At 43.0% G+C, this 19,402-nt stretch overlaps 1 protein-coding gene across 2 annotated transcripts in view; it reads left to right on the top strand.

Annotated features, from left to right (window-relative positions):
- Window positions 1–19,208, top strand: part of mcur1 (mitochondrial calcium uniporter regulator 1) — a 38,048-nt gene extending 18,840 nt beyond the window's left edge. For both annotated transcript variants that reach the window (XM_068001715.1, XM_068001716.1), the window contains 4 exons: window positions 3,442–3,513; window positions 16,143–16,196; window positions 16,385–16,499; window positions 17,242–19,208. In XM_068001715.1, the coding sequence (XP_067857816.1) occupies window positions 3,442–3,513; window positions 16,143–16,196; window positions 16,385–16,499; window positions 17,242–17,297 (297 nt within the window). In that variant the 3' untranslated portion in view covers window positions 17,298–19,208. The remainder of the gene's footprint in view (window positions 1–3,441; window positions 3,514–16,142; window positions 16,197–16,384; window positions 16,500–17,241) is intronic.
- The last annotated feature ends 194 nt before the right edge of the window (window positions 19,209–19,402 follow it).

The raw sequence follows: 19,402 nt of genomic DNA on the forward strand, positions 1-19,402 counted from the left end.
CTAGCCAAGAGTATTAAGGAATATGGAGCCAAGGTGGGTGGGTGGATGGAGTTAGGATACAGATTAGGCATTGAATGGCCTACTTCTGTTCCTAGAAGTGATCAGGAGAGGAATTTGGTAACAACCATCATGACAGTGCTTTGATTCCATATCTGTTTAAAAAAAATCTAACAGCAAATTGTGATTGTGCAGGTAGAGAGGAAAGTATTAAACATGAAGTGCCATTAGTGGAAGAGGGAATTTTTAAATATTTAACATTTATATTGGATTTAAAATTTCAGATCTGAGAGACCTTTTCTTTTACTGTGTGACCAAGGTTGTTGCAGTTCAGACACACAAAATGGAGATTGGAAATGTTACCAGTGCTGTTTGTAATCTCTGTTGGCAAATGCATGTTGTAATGTAACATCCAGTCTTTAGTTTGCAAATGATACATCACAATTAAATGTAACTCCATCAAAACAGTATCTCAGTTAAATTGTGGTTACATTTTGAAGCACCTTCAAACTGTGCCATTTTTGCTTGAAGAATGCAGAATAACCTTTTTTTCTCCTGCCCTACTCTGCTTTTAGGAAAGTAAAACAAACTTTTAAATGTTGTGGCCACAAAAGTGAATGAATGTAAAATCTGCTTGGGGAATGTTTGAAGTGTTAAGTTAGAAGCAGGTAAACTTGCATTTTAACCTTTACTTTCTTCTTAAAAGAAGTTAAATAGTGGGATTTGTTCCAAGGGTAGGGAGGAGGCATGCCTTAATAGCATTATCTAATGGGAAAAAGCCAGCATGGATTAGAAGGGGGAGATGGCTGACTGGCACCTTTCAGGCAGTCGATAGTAGAATTCCATATGATAGTTTATTTAGACTGTTTGAAAGCATTTGACAAAGACTTCTAATTAAGCTAAAAGCAATGGGACTGGATAAGAAGTGTTTTTAAAAAAATGAAGAGTACTCAAGAAAAGTAACGGTTTAACTTGAAGATGGTGACTGGTGTCCTACAGGGGTCAGCTCTTGGACCTCTGTTATTTCTCATTTAAGTACATGATCTGGGTACTCTGAGCAACTGTAAGATTATTACACTTACATTAAAATACAGAGAGCAATAATTTGAGGATGCAGCTAAGGATTTAGATCAATTGTGGAACTGGGCAGATTAATGACCATTTAATACTGACAAATGTAAAGTATTGCACATTGGCAAAATAATTTGCAACATATTTATAAAATATGAAATGCAATTAACACAGGGAGACTTAAAAGTGAACTAATAGTAGACTTATCACTTACAATACCAAGATGATGTGGCGAGGCAATTAAAAAAAGCTAACAGAATACTGGAACATATAGCCAGAACAGTGGAGTACAAGAAGTCTGAAGTTATAATAATGCTTTACAGTGCAATAGTCAGAGCACACTTGGAGTACTGTGTTTAGTTCTGATTACCACAGAACTGAAAGACTGTAATAGCATTGCAGAGAGTGCGGAGATGAGCAACAAGAATGATCCCAAGTGTAAAAGGGAAGAGATGTAAGGAAAGATTTGAAGTTCAATCTGTATAGTCTAGAAAGAAGAATGGTGAAAGGGGGTCTCTTTGTGGTATATAATGCATTAAATAGTTTGGGTAATGTAAGTCCAGAATGTTACTCAAGTAGAACTGGTTAGGAGGTTTAGAATACATAATTTTAAATTGAATTTTGAAATTTAATTTTCACTTGACCGTTTTTACACAGGGTGGTGAATGGCTGGTATAATCTGCCAGGCAGGATAGTAGGAAAATATATAAGATATGTTCAAAGTGTATTTGGATGCTGGTCTAGGACAGTTGTGATGCTTACAAAGCCACAGATGATATGTGCCCTCGTTCTAATTCCCTTCTGATTCAATTTGTGAATGATATTTATGACGTCTTACATATTTGTCTTTTCCTATTTTGGTGTTGTCTTGCATGGTTTGGACTGCAGCACAGAGTTCTCACAGATCATAGAAAGCATCTTGAATGAAGCAACGGCAGCTTTGGATATGCCGAGCACTTAATTTTTGTGTTGCAAATGTTCAATTCTAATCTTAATTTTAGCATTCAACTGATTTTGATATCAGGAAAGCTGTTGTGTAATATACCCAATATAGGGATGTCTAAACTGTAACCTATGGGCCACATGCAGCCAGCAAACTGTGGTAGTCTTGCCCATGAAAACCAGATAACTCTGTTCTATTTGCACTTATTTTCTTACCAGCTGGTTTGTCTTGTTTGAATTTCATGGCCCTGGAAGTTTGCAAAAGGCTTTTGCTACGTTGTTGGACAAATTGTAAATCAGAATCTCTACATCAGCAGCTATGTCTAAAGTAATGAGAGCAAGGATTTAAAATTTTTATATATGGCCATCAAAGTTCTAGAGTACTCAGCTAGGGGGGCCCCATGAAGGCCAAAAGCTTGAAATATTATTTCAGATTATGTAGCATTTGGTAAGTCTCGCCAGCTGTTAGCAAATTAGAGCTTTTGCTTACTAGCTCAAAATGGTGCGATCTTTTTTCTTGGCCAAGTTTTGTCTGTGGGAGTAGAAATGCAAAAGCTCACCAGTATTTTAAGACTACATTTTGGGGAAAGCTCAGTATTGCATTCAGCGGTGTTGGCTCACACCCAAGTTAGTAGAGAGCATTTGGATACCTGCAAAAGTGCCCCTAAGACCATTGTGAGCTCTCTTTCTTCCCCTACCCATTGCAATTCATCATCCTGATCACTTTAAGCTTATTGCTGTAATCTGCTTTGATACTGCTGTTAAATCTGGTGTATGTAAAGCACTATGTGATTACTTTAAAGCCATGGTGGAAAGGGGAGTAATTTGTATGCTGGTATGAATTATGGAACTTACATAATGGGGTGTGTCATTAAACACAGGTGTTAACTTGTATGTCAAATAGTGCCTCCAAGCACTGATCCAAGTCCCCAGAGATCACTTTTAACTGCTGTTCAAAAACATGGGTTTTCAAACAGAATTCAGTGGATCCTTGAGCATCTTCAAGGGGATTTTGAGAGCTTTGCAAGGTCATCATTTCTATTTTGTTAAATATTTGTTGATTTTAGCATATTATGTCTGTTGGAGTGTACAATTTCTGCAGTGATAGCTCTGTTTCCTTTGGATAGCTGACACTGTCAGTTGGAATTTGGGACACAGAGTCCCAGGAGTGTGTCAATATTTCAGGGTGCCTCAGGCATGAGAGCTTGAAAACCACAGATTTCTCCAACTGCACTAAATGCAGTGAAAACTTTTTAAGGTGAATTTTACAAAAGATTTGTACAGTTTTGCTAATTTAGAGAGAGCATTTTGACAAAAGTATTGCTGATATCCATTAATTTGATCACAAATTAATATACTGTTCACTTCAAAATATTTATCATTTTAACCTATCCCGATTTTTAGAATAAAATTTTGAAATGCCTTTTGTAGGATGAAGTCGTCAAAGTTTCGTCAGACAACAAACTGGACCTGAATTTGGAAAAAAGTAGATTTCAAGAAATGGTAAGAAATTTTAGTAGTTTTTGAAGGATATTAAAGTGAAGTGGAGTACTCGAAGGATCGGTACAGGGACCGTGACGATTTCTAATTTACATTACTTGGGTTCTGAAATTCAATGCAAATTGGTCACATTTGCAGATGATGCCTGACTAGGAGGGACAGTCAATTCAAGGATTCTGAGGACGCAGCTTGGGAAATACAAAATGAGTTGAACAAAATATGTATGTGGGTGGAACAATGGCAGATGAAATTTAATACAGGCAAGTGTAAAGTACTGCACATAGGAAGATAAAAATGGGCAATGTAAGAGCAGCAAGCAGCAATCAACAAGCAACTGGAATACTGAACTGAATGCATAAGTGGAGTACAAGTCAGAATGGAAACGTATTCAAACTGTATAGGGCTATAGCCAGGCCATGGCTTGAGCACTGCATCTAGTTCTGGTCACAAAGACACGAAGCAAACATTCAAGCACTGGAGGCTGTTCAAAAGAAGAGCCACAAGGCTTATCCCTAGTGTCAGGTATGAGGAAAGGGCAGAAAAACTTGGGTTTCTCAGCCTTGGAAGGAGGTAACAGAGAGTTGATCTTATTGAGATATATAAAATAGTAAACGGTATGGCAAAGGTAGATCTAGAAAGTAACTTCAGAATAAATTGAGAGTGGGACAAGTGGACACCGGTTGAAGCTAGTAAAAGGCAAATTTAGGACTGATACAGGAGTGATCAACACATGGAATGGTCTTCCAAGTAGAGAACACAGGAAAGACCCCCGACCTCTCAAATATTGACACTAGCCCAGAAATTTCATTATAGCTCAGCAAATTTATCCAGTAACTGAGCCATGCAGGCCAGATTCCAGTTCAATTCCCTGGTCTGTGCTGAGTTATATTGTTGAATGTGACCTCAGCAAAATTGGCCTGCCTGATGTATCTTCATTGCCCTCCTGTCCTTGCATTTGTTGCAATGCAAAATATCAATAGTGCATTTCATATTGATTTTTAACTCCATCCATTACCCATTTAAAGGCTAAAGCCATATGTTTTTCCCATTGCTACCACCAGACCTGGCAGTACCATTAAGATCTTGTCATTGGGAGCACATAGACAGGAGTGGGACTCCTACCAAGCACAAATCTAGGATAGGTGTACTTTTACTTGTAATTCCCATATATTTTCCCAAAGCTTCTGAACATGTGACATCGCAACAAAATGTTGATAGAAGTGCTCTTTGCTTTCTGATATATCTATCTTGCACTAGTTATTTGCCCTCTGATATTGCTTGTTTGGGATGTAATGTAACTGGGTTTACATTAAATGAGATTTGTTTGCATGTGTTTTGAATCCGTGTCACCGACAGATGTCTTGGGAGTAAACCTGGGAATGGATTTTTTCTCCCCTAACTTGGCATAGTATTTTACCATATGGGACTGGAATGAATACTTTCCATCCTTAGGCAGAAATGGGGAAACATTTGCTTGATCTATTATCCTTTTTGTAACTTTTAGTCAAAGACCCCATTCATTTGGTTGTATTGCTAAAACTGGCTGCTTGGTAGGCCCTACTATTGCTGGAGGAATGGGAAAGCAAATCTGTCTGTTCTCTTGGTTTAAACCAGAAACAAACGGAATCTTTTTTTTTGCACCGCAACAGTGCATTATTTCATATTTCCCACTGGTCTGAGAGTTATGATCTTCTACCTCAATGCCATATCCCTTGATGCCTTTAATTTTTCTGTTTGTTTGAACACAGTGAGGCAGTTTAAAAGTCTTGCACATGCAAAGACAAAATCCATCATTTATGTTCAAACCAGAAATCTCAAGCGTGCTCTGCTCATCAAGAGCTCTCAATCTTCAGCCAACTTGCTGATCCTTTATGGGTGGATATAATCATTTTAGCAATAGTTTTGAAGAGAAACAGTATTCTAGTAAATTGTAAAATAATCCTGGGAACATGTCTTTTGTGTGGAACTTCCCCTAATACAATTGCTTTATTAACCTTACCAATGACTGTTAGTTTGCCAACTGGTGAACAAACTTGCTTTTTAGAAGAATGACATGTTAAATGTGCTTTTTTCTTCAGCTTTACAGTTTTTTTTTAACCCAGCTAGCTTATCCATTCCTTGGGCCAATTGAAAGGAAAATACCTCAATGACTCAGGATAGCATATTTAAACTGAGGAATGACCTTGGATTTGGATCAATTTAGTGAATCAAGTGATTGGGCATTTCACCCAAAGTATTATGTGATGTCATGGCATATAAAGAAGTGGAATGGACTCTTGCACTAATGTGTACTCGATGTGACTCCTCGAACTTGCTCCACCATTCAATAAGATCATGCCTGATCTTCTACCTCAATGCCATATCCCTTGATGCCTTTAATATCTAGGAATCTATTGATCTCTGTTTTGAATGTACTGAATGACAGCCCTCTGGGGTAGAGAATTCCAAAGATTCACCACCCTCTGAGTGAAGAAATTTCTCCTCATCTCAGTCCTAAATGGCCTACCTTTTATTCTGAGACTGTGACCCCTAGTTCTAGACTCCCTAGCCAGGGGAAACATCCTCCTTGTATCTACCCTGTTGAGCCCTGTAAGAATTTTGTATGTTTCAATGAGATCACCTCTCATTCTTCTAAACTCCGGAGAATACAGACCTAGTCTACTCAATCTCTCCTCATATGACAATCCCGCCATCCCAGGAATCAGTCTGGTGAACCTTCGTTGCACTCCCTCTATGGCAAGTGTATCCTTTCTTAGGTATACGTAAACATTCCCTTGTAATACCCAGAAGTTTTGTTGCAAGTGTACCGGGTATGGTAGCATAGTGGTTATGTTACTGGACTAGTAATCCAGAGGCCTGGACTAATACTCCAGAGTCATGAGTTCAAATCCCGCCACGGCAGCTGGGGAATTTAAATTCAATTAAATAAAAATCTGGAATTGTGGCCATGAAATTACCGGATTGTCGTAAAAACCCATCTGGTTCACTAATGTCCTTTGGGGAAGGAAACCTGCCGTCCTAACCCGTGTCTGTCCGATATATGATTCCAGACCCACAGCAATGTGGTTGACTTTTAATTGCCCTCTGAAATGGCCACTCAGTTGTAAAATCTCGCTAAAAAAACTCACAAAGAATAAAACCGGACGGACCACCCGGCATCAGACCACTAGGCACCGGACACGACAAAGGCAAACCAAGCCCAGTCGACCCTGCAAAGTTCTCCTCGCTAACATCTGGGGACTTGTGCCAAAATTGGGAGAGCTGTCCCACAGACTAGTCAAGCAACAGCCTGACATAGCCATACTCACAGAATCATACCTTTCAGCCAACGTTCCAGACTCTTCCATCACCATCCCTGGCTATGTCTTGTCCCACCGGCAGGACAGACCGACCAGAGGTGGCAGTACAGTGATAGACAGTCAGGAGGGAGTGGCCCTGGGAGTCCTCAACATTGACTCTGGACCCCATGAAATCTCATGGCATCAGGTCAAACATGGGCAAGGAAAGCTCCCTCAGCTGATGAATCAGTCCTCCTCCTCCATGTTAGGAAGCACTGAGGGTAGCAAGGGCACAGAATGTACTCGTGGGGGGGGGACTTCAATGTCCATCACCAAGACTGGCTCGGTAGCACCACTACTGACATAGCTGCCAGACTGGGCCTGCAGCAGGTGGTGAGCGAACCAACACGAGGGAAAAACTTACTTGACCTCGTCCTCACCAATCTACCTGTCGCAAATGCATCTGTCCATGACAGTATTGGTAGGAGTGACCACCGCACAGTCCTCGTCGAGACGAAGTCCCGTCTTCGCACTGAGGACACCGTCCAACGTGTTGTGTGGCACTACCACCCTAAATGGGATAGATTCAGAGCAGATCTAGCAGCTCAAAACTGAGCCACCCATGAGGTGCTGTGGGCCATCAGCAGCAGCAGAATTGTATTCCAGCACAATCTGTAACCTCATGGCCTGGCATATTCCTCACTCTACCGTTAACAACAAGCCAGGGGATCAACCCTGGTTCAATGACGAGTGTAAAAGAGTATGCCAGGAGCAGCATCAGGCGTACCTAAAAATGAAGTGCCAACCTGGTGAAGCTAAAACTCAAGACTACATGCATGCTAAACAGCGGAAGCAACATGCTATAGACAGAGCTAAGCGATCCCACAACGAACGGATCAGATCAAAACTCTGCAGTCCTGCCACATCCAGTCGTGAATGGTGGTGGACAATTAAACAACTAACGGGAGGAGGAGGCTCTGTAAACATCCCCATCCTCAATGATGGCGGAGTCCAGCACGTGAGTGCAAAAGGCAAGGCTGAAGCTTTTGCAACCATCTTCAGCCAGAAGTGCCGAGTGGATGATCCATCTCGGCCTCCTCCCGATATCCCCACCATCACAGAAGCCAGTCTTCAGCCAATTCGATTCACTCCACGTGATATCAGGAAACGGCTGAGTGCGCTGGATACAGCAAAGGCTATGGGCCCCGACAACATCCCGGCTGTAGTGCTGAAGACTTGTGCTCCAGAACTAGCTGCGCCTCTAGCCAAGCGGTTCCAGTACAGCTACAACACTGGCATCTACCCGACAATGTGGAAAATTGCCCAGGCATGTCCTGTCCACAAAAAGCAGGACAAATCCAATCCGGCCAATTACCGCCCCATCAGTCTACTCTCAATCATTAGCAAAGTGATGGAAGGTGTCGTCGACAGTGCTATCAAGCGGCACTTACTCACCAATAACCTGCTCACCGATGCTCAGTTTAGGTTCCGCCAGGACCACTCTGCACCAGACCTCATTACAGTCTTGGTCCAAACATGGACAAAAGAGCTGAATTCTAGAGGTGAGGTGAGAGTGATTGCCCTTGACATCAAGGCAGCACTTGACCGAGTGTGGCACCAAGGAGCCCTAGTAAAATTGAAGTCAATGGGAATCCGGGGGAAAACTCTCCAGTGGCTGGAGTCATACCTACCACAAAGGAAGATGGTAGTGGTTGTTGGAGGCCAATCATCTCAGCCCCAGGGCATTGCTGCAGGAGTTCCTCAGGGCAGTGTCCTCGGCCCAACCATCTTCAGCTGCTTCATCAATGACCTTCCCTCCATCGTAAGGTCAGAAATGGGGATGTTCACTGATGATTGCACAGTGTTCAGTTGCATTTGCAACCCCTCAAATGATGAAGCAGTCCGAGCCCGCATGCAGCAAGACCTGGACAACATCCAGGCTTGGGCTGATAAGTGGCAAGTAACATTTGCGCCAGACAAGTGCCAGGCAATGACCATCTCCAAGAAGAGAGAGTCTAACCACCTCCCCTTGACATTCAACGGCATTACCATCGCCGAATCCCCCATCAACATCCGGGGGTCACCATTGACCAGAAACTGAACTGGACCAGCCATATAAATACTGTGGCTACAAGAGCAGGTCAGAGGCTGGGTATTCTGCGGCGAGTGACTCACCACCTGACTCCCCAAAGCCTTTCCACCATCTACAAGGCACAAGTCAGGGGTGTGATGGAATACTCTCCACTTGCCTGGATGAGTGCAGCTCCAACAACAATCAAGAAGCTCAACACCATCCAGAATAAAGCAGCCCGCTTGATTGGCACCCCTTCCACCGCCCTAAATATTCACTCCCTTCACCACCTGCGCACTGTGGCTGCAGTGTGTACCAACCACAGGATGTACTGCAGCAACTCGCCAAGGCTTCTTCGATAGCACCTCCCAAACCCGCGACCTCTACCACATAGAGCAGCAGGTACATGGGAACAACACCACCTGCACGTTCCCCTCCAACTCACACACCATCCCGACTTGGTAATATATAGTATTTCCTTCGTTGTTGCTGGGTCAAAGTCCTGTAACTCCCTTCCTAACAGCACTGTGGGAGAACCTTCACCAAACGGACTGCAGCGGTTCAAGAAGGCAGCTCACCACCACCTTCTCGAGGGCAATTAGGGATGGGCAATAAATGCCGGCCTTGTCAGCGACGCCCACATCCCATGAACGAATAAAAAAAAAAGAGTCTAGTAAGGGGCAACCTTTCTGCAGCAGACTATATCCTGATTTAGTTCAACCTCTTTGGAGATGCTGTTGGGAGCCCCTTGCTGGTAACTATGGTAAGTGCACTGTCCATGTAGAACTGAGCCATACAGACTGGGAAAGTCCTGGACCTTGGAAAGTCCTGAGTCCAGCCTGCATTCAACGTTGAATTAGCTGATCCCTCTGTCTGTCTGAAGAGGTAAAGTTGCTGCAATTGGCCTCAGCACCCCTGCTAAGAAGGGGAAAATCAACTAGAGTTGTCAAGCTGATTGCTATCCAGTGACCTCTGCTGGAAAATGTGTTGGCTGAGGAGAGAATTGTACAAGGTTTATTCTGCTTTCCCCCATAGTCAAATAGCCTTATAGGCTATTAGCTGCAGTCTGAATTAATGAGTTAAATAGCCATATAATTGCCATAAAATTTGCCTCATTTTGGGCAGGTCATAATTAATGTTTATGGTGCCCAGCATGATGCAAGAGTCACATTTTAGACTTACAAGTAACAGCGTGTTGAGGAAAGTGAGTTAGTTACTGGAAGACTCATCCCAAAACTGTTTGTTTGAGAGAAGGAAACTGGCCTTCAGTCTTTCCCTTATGTACTTGGTTTGGTTTTATCTATAGAATGGCAATTTGTATATTCTGTAGCAGATTTCTGAGGGAAGAGGGCCTGATCCTTTTGAAGTCTACTTGATTCTGGATCAAGAAACTGTTGATTGAGGATAAAGGTGACTTCCTTTTCCCAGTTCATCTGTTCCCTACAGCTTGTGCAGCGGTGGACTTGTAGATACTCCGTGGGGGTTAAGTGAAACATCTAAGTTAGTGTTATGGATGTTAGTCTGGGTTTGGTAGTATTGGTTGTAGGGAAGTGTCACATCTGTTATTTTTGTATCCAAGGAGGTACAAGTTAAAAGTTCTGTAATCAAGTGAAACCTGCTGTATTGATTTTCTGCTGCTGTTTAATTTTACTTTTAATAAACCTGACTTGTTCGTCTTAAGTTATATGGTCTGATGGTATTGTTTTTCAATGCAAAGTGGATTTGTGCCATTTCTAATAAGGTAATCTCAGTAACCAAGGTTTCTGTTCGTATGCTGTGCATATAAGTTCAATGATCTGGGAGTTAGGAGCGAGGGCATGCTTACAAGGGCAGTCTCTAGTGTTGAGCATGAGTGAAGTATCTGATGAAGCGTTAAAATTGCAACTGTGTATACCAAGCACAGTACAGATTGTGGAATGCCAAATGCCCACAGCAAATGCAATTTAAGAATTTCAGCCCTAGATCTGTTAACATATTGTCTTCTCACTTGCTGTTGTAAAACATTTTAGTGCCAATGAGAACTTTTCTAAAGGTTATTGTTTAATACGTTAGTTTGTTTACAAAGGAATACTCAGCTTAATATGTAAGGAGTCTCACAACACCAGATTATAGTCCAACAGCTTTATTTGAAATCACAAGCTTTCGGAACTTTCCTCCTTCGTCAGGTGAGTGTAGGGTTCCATAATGGTACAGCATATATAGTCAGAGAACAATGCCTGGTAATTACAGATAATCTTTCCAACTGCCCGTTATCACACCTCGGCAGAGATATAATCAAAGCAATCAAAGGAGTGGATGGTGCTCAGACAGAGAAACATTACATACAAGACTACTGAATACACAAGCGGTCAGAACACAGACACAGAGAGAGAGCGAGAGAGAGACCTGAAAGGCAGAGAAAGAGAGAGAATGACCAGTTGTATTAAAAACAGATAACTTTTTTTCGCTGGTGGGGTTACATGTAGCGTGACATGAACCCAAGATCCCGGTTGAGGCCGTCCTCATGGGCGCGGAACTTGGCTATCAATTTCTGCTCGACGATTTTGCGTTGTCGTGTGTCTCGAAGGCCGCCTTGGAGAACGCTTACCCGGAGATCGGAGGCTGAATGTCCTTGACTGCTGAAGTGTTCCCCGACTGGGAGGGAACCCTCCTGTCTGGCGATTGTTGCGCGGTGTCCGTTCATCCGTTGTCGCAGTGTCTGCATGGTCTCGCCGATGTACCGTGCTCCAGGGCATCCTTTCCTGCAACGTATGAGGTAGATAACGTTGGCCGAGTCGCAGGAGTATGAACCATGTACCTGGTGGGTGGTGTCCTCTCGTGTGATGGTGGTATCTGTGTCGATGATCTGGCATGTCTTGCAGAGGTTGCCGTGGCAGGGTTGTGTGGTGTCGTGGATGCTGTTCTCATAGAGTTATACAGCACGGATAGAGGCCCTTCGGCCCATCATGTCCACGCCGGCCATCAAGCCCTGTCTAATCTAATCCCATATTCCAGCATTTGGTCCGTAGCCTTGTATGCTATGGCATTTCAAGTGCTCATCCAAATGCTTCTTGAATGTTGTGAGGGTTCCTGCCTCCACAACCCTTTCAGACATTGAGTTCCAGACTCCAACCACCCTCTGGGTGAAAAAGTTCTTTCTCAAATCCCCTCTAAACCTCCCGCCTTTTACCTTGAATCTATGTCCCCTTGTTATAGAACCCTCAACGAAGGGAAAAAGCTCCTTAGTATCCATCCTATCTGTGCCCCTCATAATTTTGTACACCTCAATCATGTCCCCCCTCAGCCTCCTCTGCTCCAAGGAAAACAAACCCAATCTTCCCAGTCTCTCATCATAGCTGAAGCGCTCCAGCCCTGGTAACATCCTGGTGAATCTCCTCTGCACCCTCGCCAAAGCGATCACATCCTTCCTGTAGTGTGGCGACCAGAACTGCACACAGTTCTCCAGCTGTGGCCTAACCAGTGCTTTATACAGCTCCATCATAACCTCCTTGCTCTTATATTCTATGCCTCGGCTAATAAAGGCAAGTATCCCATATGCCTTCTTTACCACCTTATCTACCTGTTCCGCCGCCTTCAGGGATCTGTGAACTTGCACACCAAGATCCCTCTGACCCTCTGTCTTGCCTAGGATCCTCCCATTCATTGTATATTCCCTTGCCTTGTTAGTCCCTCCAAAGTGCATCACCTCGCACTTTTCCGGGTTAAATTCCATTTGCCACTGTTCCGCCCATCTGACCATCCCATCTATATCGTCCTGCAGACTGAGGCTATCCTCCTCGCTATTTACCACCCTACCAATTTTTGTATCATCAGCGAACTTACTGATCATACCTTTTACATTCATATCCAAGTCGTTAATGTAGACCATAAACAGCAAGGGACCCAGCACCGATCCCTGTGGTACCCCACTGGCCACAGGCTTCCAGTCACAAAAACAACCTTCGACCATCACCCTCTGCCTTCTGCCGACAAGCCAGTTTTGTATCCAAAGCGCCAAGGCACCCTGGATTCCATGGGCTCGTACCTTCTTGACCAGTCTCCTGTGTGGGACTTTATCGAAGGCCTTACTGAAATCCATGTATACCACATCCACTGCGTTACCCTCATCCACACGCCTAGTCACCCCCTCAAAAAATTCAATCAAATTAGTCAGACATTATCTTCCCTTGACAAAGCCATGTTGACTATCCCTGATTAATCCTTGCTTCTCCAAGTGGAGACTAATTTTGTCCTTCAGAATTTTTTCCAATAATTTTCCTACCACTGATGTTAGGCTCACTGGCCTATAGTTCCCCGGTTTTTCCCTACTCCCCTTGAATAATGGTACTACATTAGCGGTTCTCCAGTCCTCTGGCACATCCCCTGTGGCCAGAGAGGTTCTGAATATATGTGTCAGAGCCCCCGCAATCTCCTCCTTTGCCTCACACAGTAGCCTGGGATACATTTCGTCCGGGCCTGGGGATTTATCCATTTTAGGCCTGCTGAAACCGCCAATACCTCCTCCCGCTCGATGTTAATATGTTCGAGTATATCACAGTCCCCCTGCCGTATTTCTATGTCTACATCGTCCTTCTCCATAGTGAAAACAGATGCAAAAAATTCATTTAGAACCCCTCCTACATCTGCCGGCTCCACACACACATTGCCATTTTTGTCCTAGTTATCCTCTTACCCTTAATATACTTATAAAACATCTTAGGATTTTCCTTTATTTTGCTCGCCAGTGTTATTTCATGGCCCCTCCTTGATCTCCTAATTTCTTTTTTAAGTATCCCCCTGCACTTTTTGTACTCCTCGAGAGCTTCCTCCGACTTTAGCCTTTTGTATCTGCCAAAAGCCCTCCTTTTTTTCCTAATCCATTCTCTTATATCCCCTGACATCCAAGGTTCCCTGGAGTTCTTGGAACCACCCTTGACCTTTACGGGAACATGTTGCCATTGTATGGTCTCAATCTCCCTTCTGAAAGACTCCCATTGCTCCGATGCGGATTTTCCTACAAGCAGCTGATCCCAGTCCATTTTGGCCAGATCCTGCCTTATCCTATTAAAATCGGCCTTCCCCCAACTTAGAACCTTTATTTCCGGCCCCTCCCTGTCCTTTTCCATGACCACCTTAAATCTCACTGAAAGCTGGGTAATTTGCTGCGAGCGATGGTCTGTTTGAGGTTAGGTGGCTGTTTGAAGGCGAGTAGTGGAGGCGTGGGGATGGCCTTAGCGAGGTGTTCGTCGTCATCGATGACATGTTGAAGGCTGCGAAGAACATGGCTTAGTTTCTCCGCTCCGGGGAAGTACTGGACGACGAAGGGTACTCTGTTGGTTGTGTCCCGTGTTTGTCTTCTGAGGAGGTCTATGCGATTTTTCGCTGTGGCCCTTCGGAACTATCGATCGACGAGTCGAGCGTCATATCCCGTTCTTACGAGGGTGTCTTTCAGCGTCTGTAGGTGTCCATCGCGTTCCTCCTCGTCTGAGCAGATCTTGTGTATTCGCAGGGCCTGTCCATAGGGGATGGCCTCTTTGACGTGGTTAGGGTGGAAGCTGGAAAAGTGGAGCATCGTGAGGTTGTCCGTGGGCTTGCGGTAGAGTGAGGTAGAGAGGTGCTGAGGTGCCCGTCTTTGGAGATTCGTGTGTCCAAGAATGAAACTGATTCTGAGGAGTAGTCCATGGTGAGTTTGATGATAGGATGGAACTTGTTATCATGTAGTCTCTTCAGTGATTCTTCGCCATGGGTCCATAGAAAGAAAATGTCGTCGATGTATCTGGTGTATAGCGTTGGTTGGAGGTCCTGTGCAGTGAAGAAGTCGTGCTCGAACTTGTGCATGAAAATGTTGGCGTATTGGGGTGCGAATTTGGTCCCCATGGCTGTTCCTTGTGTTTGGGTAAAGAGCTTGTTATCGAAGGTGACTCCTTCGGTTGCTGTACCGTGGATCCCTCTGTCTGCTGTTCCGGATCGCTGATTGTCTCATTGGGTTCGCTGCTGAAATCTTGGGATATGACGCTCGACTCGTCGATCGACAGTTCCGACGGGCCACAGCGTAAAATCGCATAGACCTCCTCAGAAGACAAACACGGGACACAACCAACAGAGTACCCTTCGTTGTCCAGTACTTCCCTGGAGCGGAGAAACTAAGCCATGTTCTTCGCAGCCTTCAACATGTCATCGATGACGACGAACACCTCGCTAAGGCCATCCCCACGCCTCCACTACTCGCCTTCAAACAGCCACCTAACCTCAAACAGACCATCGTTCGCAGCAAATTACCCAGCTTTCAGGAGAACAGCGTCCACAACACCACACAACCCTGCCACGGCAACCTCTGCAAGACATGCCAGATCATCGACACATACCACCATCACACAAGAGGACACCACCCACCAGGTTCATACTCCTGCGACTCGGCCAACGTTATCTACCTCATACGTTGCAGGAAAGGATGCCCCGGAGCATGGTACATTGGCGAGACCATGCAGACACTGTGACAACGGATGAACGGACACCGCGCAACAATCGCCAGACAAGAGGGTTCCCTTCCAGTCGGGGAACACTTCAGCAGTCAAGGACATTCAGCCTCTGATCTTCGGGTAAGCGTTCTCCAAGGCGGCCTTCGAGACACACGACAACGCAAAATCGTCGAGCAGAAATTGATAGCCAAGTTCCACACCCATGAGGACGGCCTCAACCGGGATCTTGGGTTCATGTCACGCTACATGTAACCCCACCAGCGAAAAAAAGTTATCTGTTTTTAATACAACTTGTCATTCTCTCTCTTTCTCTGCCTTTCAGGTCTCTCTCTCTCTCTCTCTCTCTCTCTCTGTCTGTCTCTGTGTCTGTGTTCTGACCGCTTGTGTATTCAGTAGTCTTATATGTAATGTTTCTCTGTCTGAGCACCATCCACTCCTTTGATTGCTTTGATTATATCTGCCGAGGTGTGATAACGGGCAGTTGGAAAGATTATCTGTAATTACCAGGCATTGTTCTCTGACTATATATGCTGTGCCTTTATGGAATCCTACACTCACCTGACGAAGGAGGAAAGCTCCGAAAGCTTGTGATTTCAAATAAAGCTGTTGGACTATAACCTGGTGTTGTAAGACTCCTTACATTTGTCCACCCCAGTTCATCACCGGCATCTCCACATCTCAGCTTAATATGGTAAAATATCTGAACACCCAGAGTGAAAGTCACAGCAAGCTGCTTATTTTAAGCAAATCTGCAATATAACTTTTTAATCTACTTTTGGTGTTACTTTCAGTATCACTTGTGACACTCTTTGTCTGTCTCTACAGCTAACGGAGCACGAAAGAAGAGTACTGAAAACCAAAGCAGATATAGTAGAGTTGGTGAGAATTATCTCTTGAATTTTAATTATGTAATTAATTTTGTTCCTCACATGTCTGCACTGTCATCCTTGGGTCCAGCATCTCCATGGTCTCTGATGTTATCTATTTGTTGGTCTGCTTCATTTGGCTATTTATAAACTGCTTAATGTAACTCAGGAGTTTTGATGTGGGTCATACTTAATTTTCAGCATTCACAGCAAGACCGAGCTGTGACTCAAACAAACCGAAAGATAGACACTGAAGTAGCAGGGCTCAAAACTCTGTTGGAAGCGCACAAACTCGACACCATTAAATATTTAGCAGGTAAGAAGACTGTTTATCAAATTGGATAATAATTGCTCTATGTACTGTAAATTCTGGTGAACGTCACCTCCTGTCCATTGTGGTGGGGGGGGGGGGGGGTGGAGGTGGTGTTGGAGGAAAGCACATGATTTGTACATCAGGTTTATAATAGTCACTGTGGTGAAAGCATGAGTGGCTTTGAAATTAGGTGGAATAGAAATCAAAACCTAATGAAAGAAAGGTACTTTACATAATTGCTTGTCAAAGAGGTTGCAATCAAGCAATAATAAGTGGGCAAAGGTTTATCTTTCAGCTGTTTGTCACCACTTTAGTTGTATATAATCTCCAAACACATTATTTTTAATATCAGTATTGTAGTCCTCAAACTTTCATATATCCATTAACAGATCTATGGCTCCCTCCCAGAGTTGCTTATAGCACTTTTATGTTGATGCTTGTTTAGTTCAGATCATAGCAGAGTGGTGCAGGTCTGCTGGTTCTCCATGTTTATGTTGCTAAAACTGGCTCCCTTATCCCAATGACAGAATCAGAGAGACAGATTTTCATGGGTCTATGATTGTTATCAGGGTAAGGAAGCCGGTTTTAGCAATGTAAATGTGAGTACCCAGCATGTGGACTCTGCTCCCATATGATCAAAATTAATTAAATGCAATGTCTTTTTTAAATAACTTATCGAGCTAGTGAAATGCTGAGCAATATAAACTTGCCATTGATCTTTATCTTGATGGATGTTTCCTTATAGGTTCGGTTTTCACATGCCTTACTATAGTGCTTGGATTTTATCGCCTCTGGGTTTGAAATGTAATCCCTCACTGGACCTTAATATTCCTCCTCAAAATGTCAGGAAAAGGAACCATAGTGATTGTAAATATCTGAGAGATAATCATTTGAAATGCTCTGGATATCTTAAAGAATCAAGAATTTTACACATTGATTTAATTCAAAAATCTACTGATGTGTGAATCTATTAAACTTATTAAATATAGAAGCATGTATGAAGCTTGTTATAAAATTGTTTATTTTAAAATATGTATGACTACTGTAATGTAAACTTTGAGGATTGTACCTGTAAATTTTGTACTAATTTAACAATTTGAAACATTTTTGCATTTATTTTTTTTACCACAAACATGTATTTACTTTCCTCAAAATAAATTTTGTCTAGTTCTGTTGGGCTACAACAAATGAAGTTGTCAATGTTCATAATTGTAAAGCGATGCACAGTATCAGGTTGTTGGTTGTGAGTCGTAATGGCTGGTGTTCTAGAGTACACGGTGAAAAATAAAATGCTTCTAGAAGTTGGTCAGCAATTATTGCTTTACAGTGAAGAGACCTGGTTGGGATGTTCGCACAGCTACAAAAACCAAAACAAGAATTGAATAACCGTCTGACTGTTTTCATTTATCTTGACATTGTTTCCAATACTTATGGTATAGATCATGACTGTTCAGGAACTATTTGGTGGTAAACTGTCATCAGGTGGTGCTGGGATTAATCTCATGAATGCCAAAAGTGTTTAAGGAATTTAATACCAATCATTTGTTGGTTCCCAGTGGTTCAGACAAATTGCATTGATGAGTTGTGTGAATGATGGAATAACTTCAGCCAGTGTGGTATCACATGTCAATGTTCATGGTTTCATCGAATCTGATTCTGCAGGGTTTCATACTGAGGGTGAAAAAAGTGCAGATAATGCGTACAAGAACAAGAAAAGCCAAAGAAATGGTCATTCAGTCCATCAGGCTTGAAGCTTTATTTCAACGTACCCATTTCTCCTCCTCCAGATCCCCACAAGTCTTTGTTTCCACTAGCTCACCTGATAAATCTTTCTGATTGTTAATCACCCTTTAAGACTTTAAAAAAAAAAAATTCTTCACTAATTTATCAGGAAAATTTCTTGCCCTTTTAAAATTAAACCTACAAATATTGTGTTTAGAACAATTGGAAATGTAAAAGCATTTCTGTGTCTTACATTCTTGCAAAAAATTGGGACAGCAAAATAACTATCATTTTTTGAACCTAGCACTGTTTGGTCTGTATCCCAGGTTCAACACTCAATCAGTGCTGAGTTAGCTGATCTAGGCCTGGGTAGACCTAGGGATGCTACAATTGGCCTCTGCCACTGGCATGGTGGGGAAAGGAAGGAGAGAATCAGTCAAGATTTCCAACCCCAATCACTATCTAGTGATCCCTGCTGGAAAGTACAAATATGAGGACTGGGTTGGGCATGACTGTGATGTCTTCCATGGTGAGTAGCCTGCCAACACCCACCATCTATGGTTCTTAGATGCAAAATAGTCACAAGGTACGAGAGGGCACCTGTGCCTGTGGAACTTACCCAGTGGGAGTCAATTCCTTCAGGAAAGGGAAACAAAAATTTCCCAAAAAAGCTTTGAATTTTCTATTGTTCAACATTGCCTCCCAAGTGGAAGTGTTAACTTTGAACCTCTGCCATTTCCACAACAGCGCCAAGAGTTGCAATTTCTCCTGCTATTGAAACAGAATCTGTCAGAAATTTCTTTCAAATTGCTTTCTATTTTGCATGTAGAGCTTTAAGGCCAAAAAAAATTTTTTTTTTACGCTCAGTATTCCCTGTATTTAATCTTGAAATATCATGTATCTGCTCCTGCAGTTCTACCTAGGGCTCACATTGATATTTGTAATGTTTGTCTAAACAGTAATCAATAAAAATAATGAAATGTATTTTAACAGGACATTTTAGAATTATTGACTTTTGTAACCATGCTTATGATATTGGAGATGTTTTTGTGTGGAAATTTTTTTGAGAGAGCTGGGTAGACATTTGAAGGAGTGGGCAATTGCGGTTTTTGGACCGCAGAGCTTTTCCAGTCCTGTACTTTCCTATGTTTTTATGCGAAGCATCAATCATAAATCCCTAATCT

The sequence above is a fragment of the Heptranchias perlo genome, chromosome 2, assembly GCF_035084215.1.
Source record: "Heptranchias perlo isolate sHepPer1 chromosome 2, sHepPer1.hap1, whole genome shotgun sequence".
Taxonomy (NCBI): Eukaryota; Metazoa; Chordata; class Chondrichthyes; order Hexanchiformes; family Hexanchidae; genus Heptranchias; species Heptranchias perlo.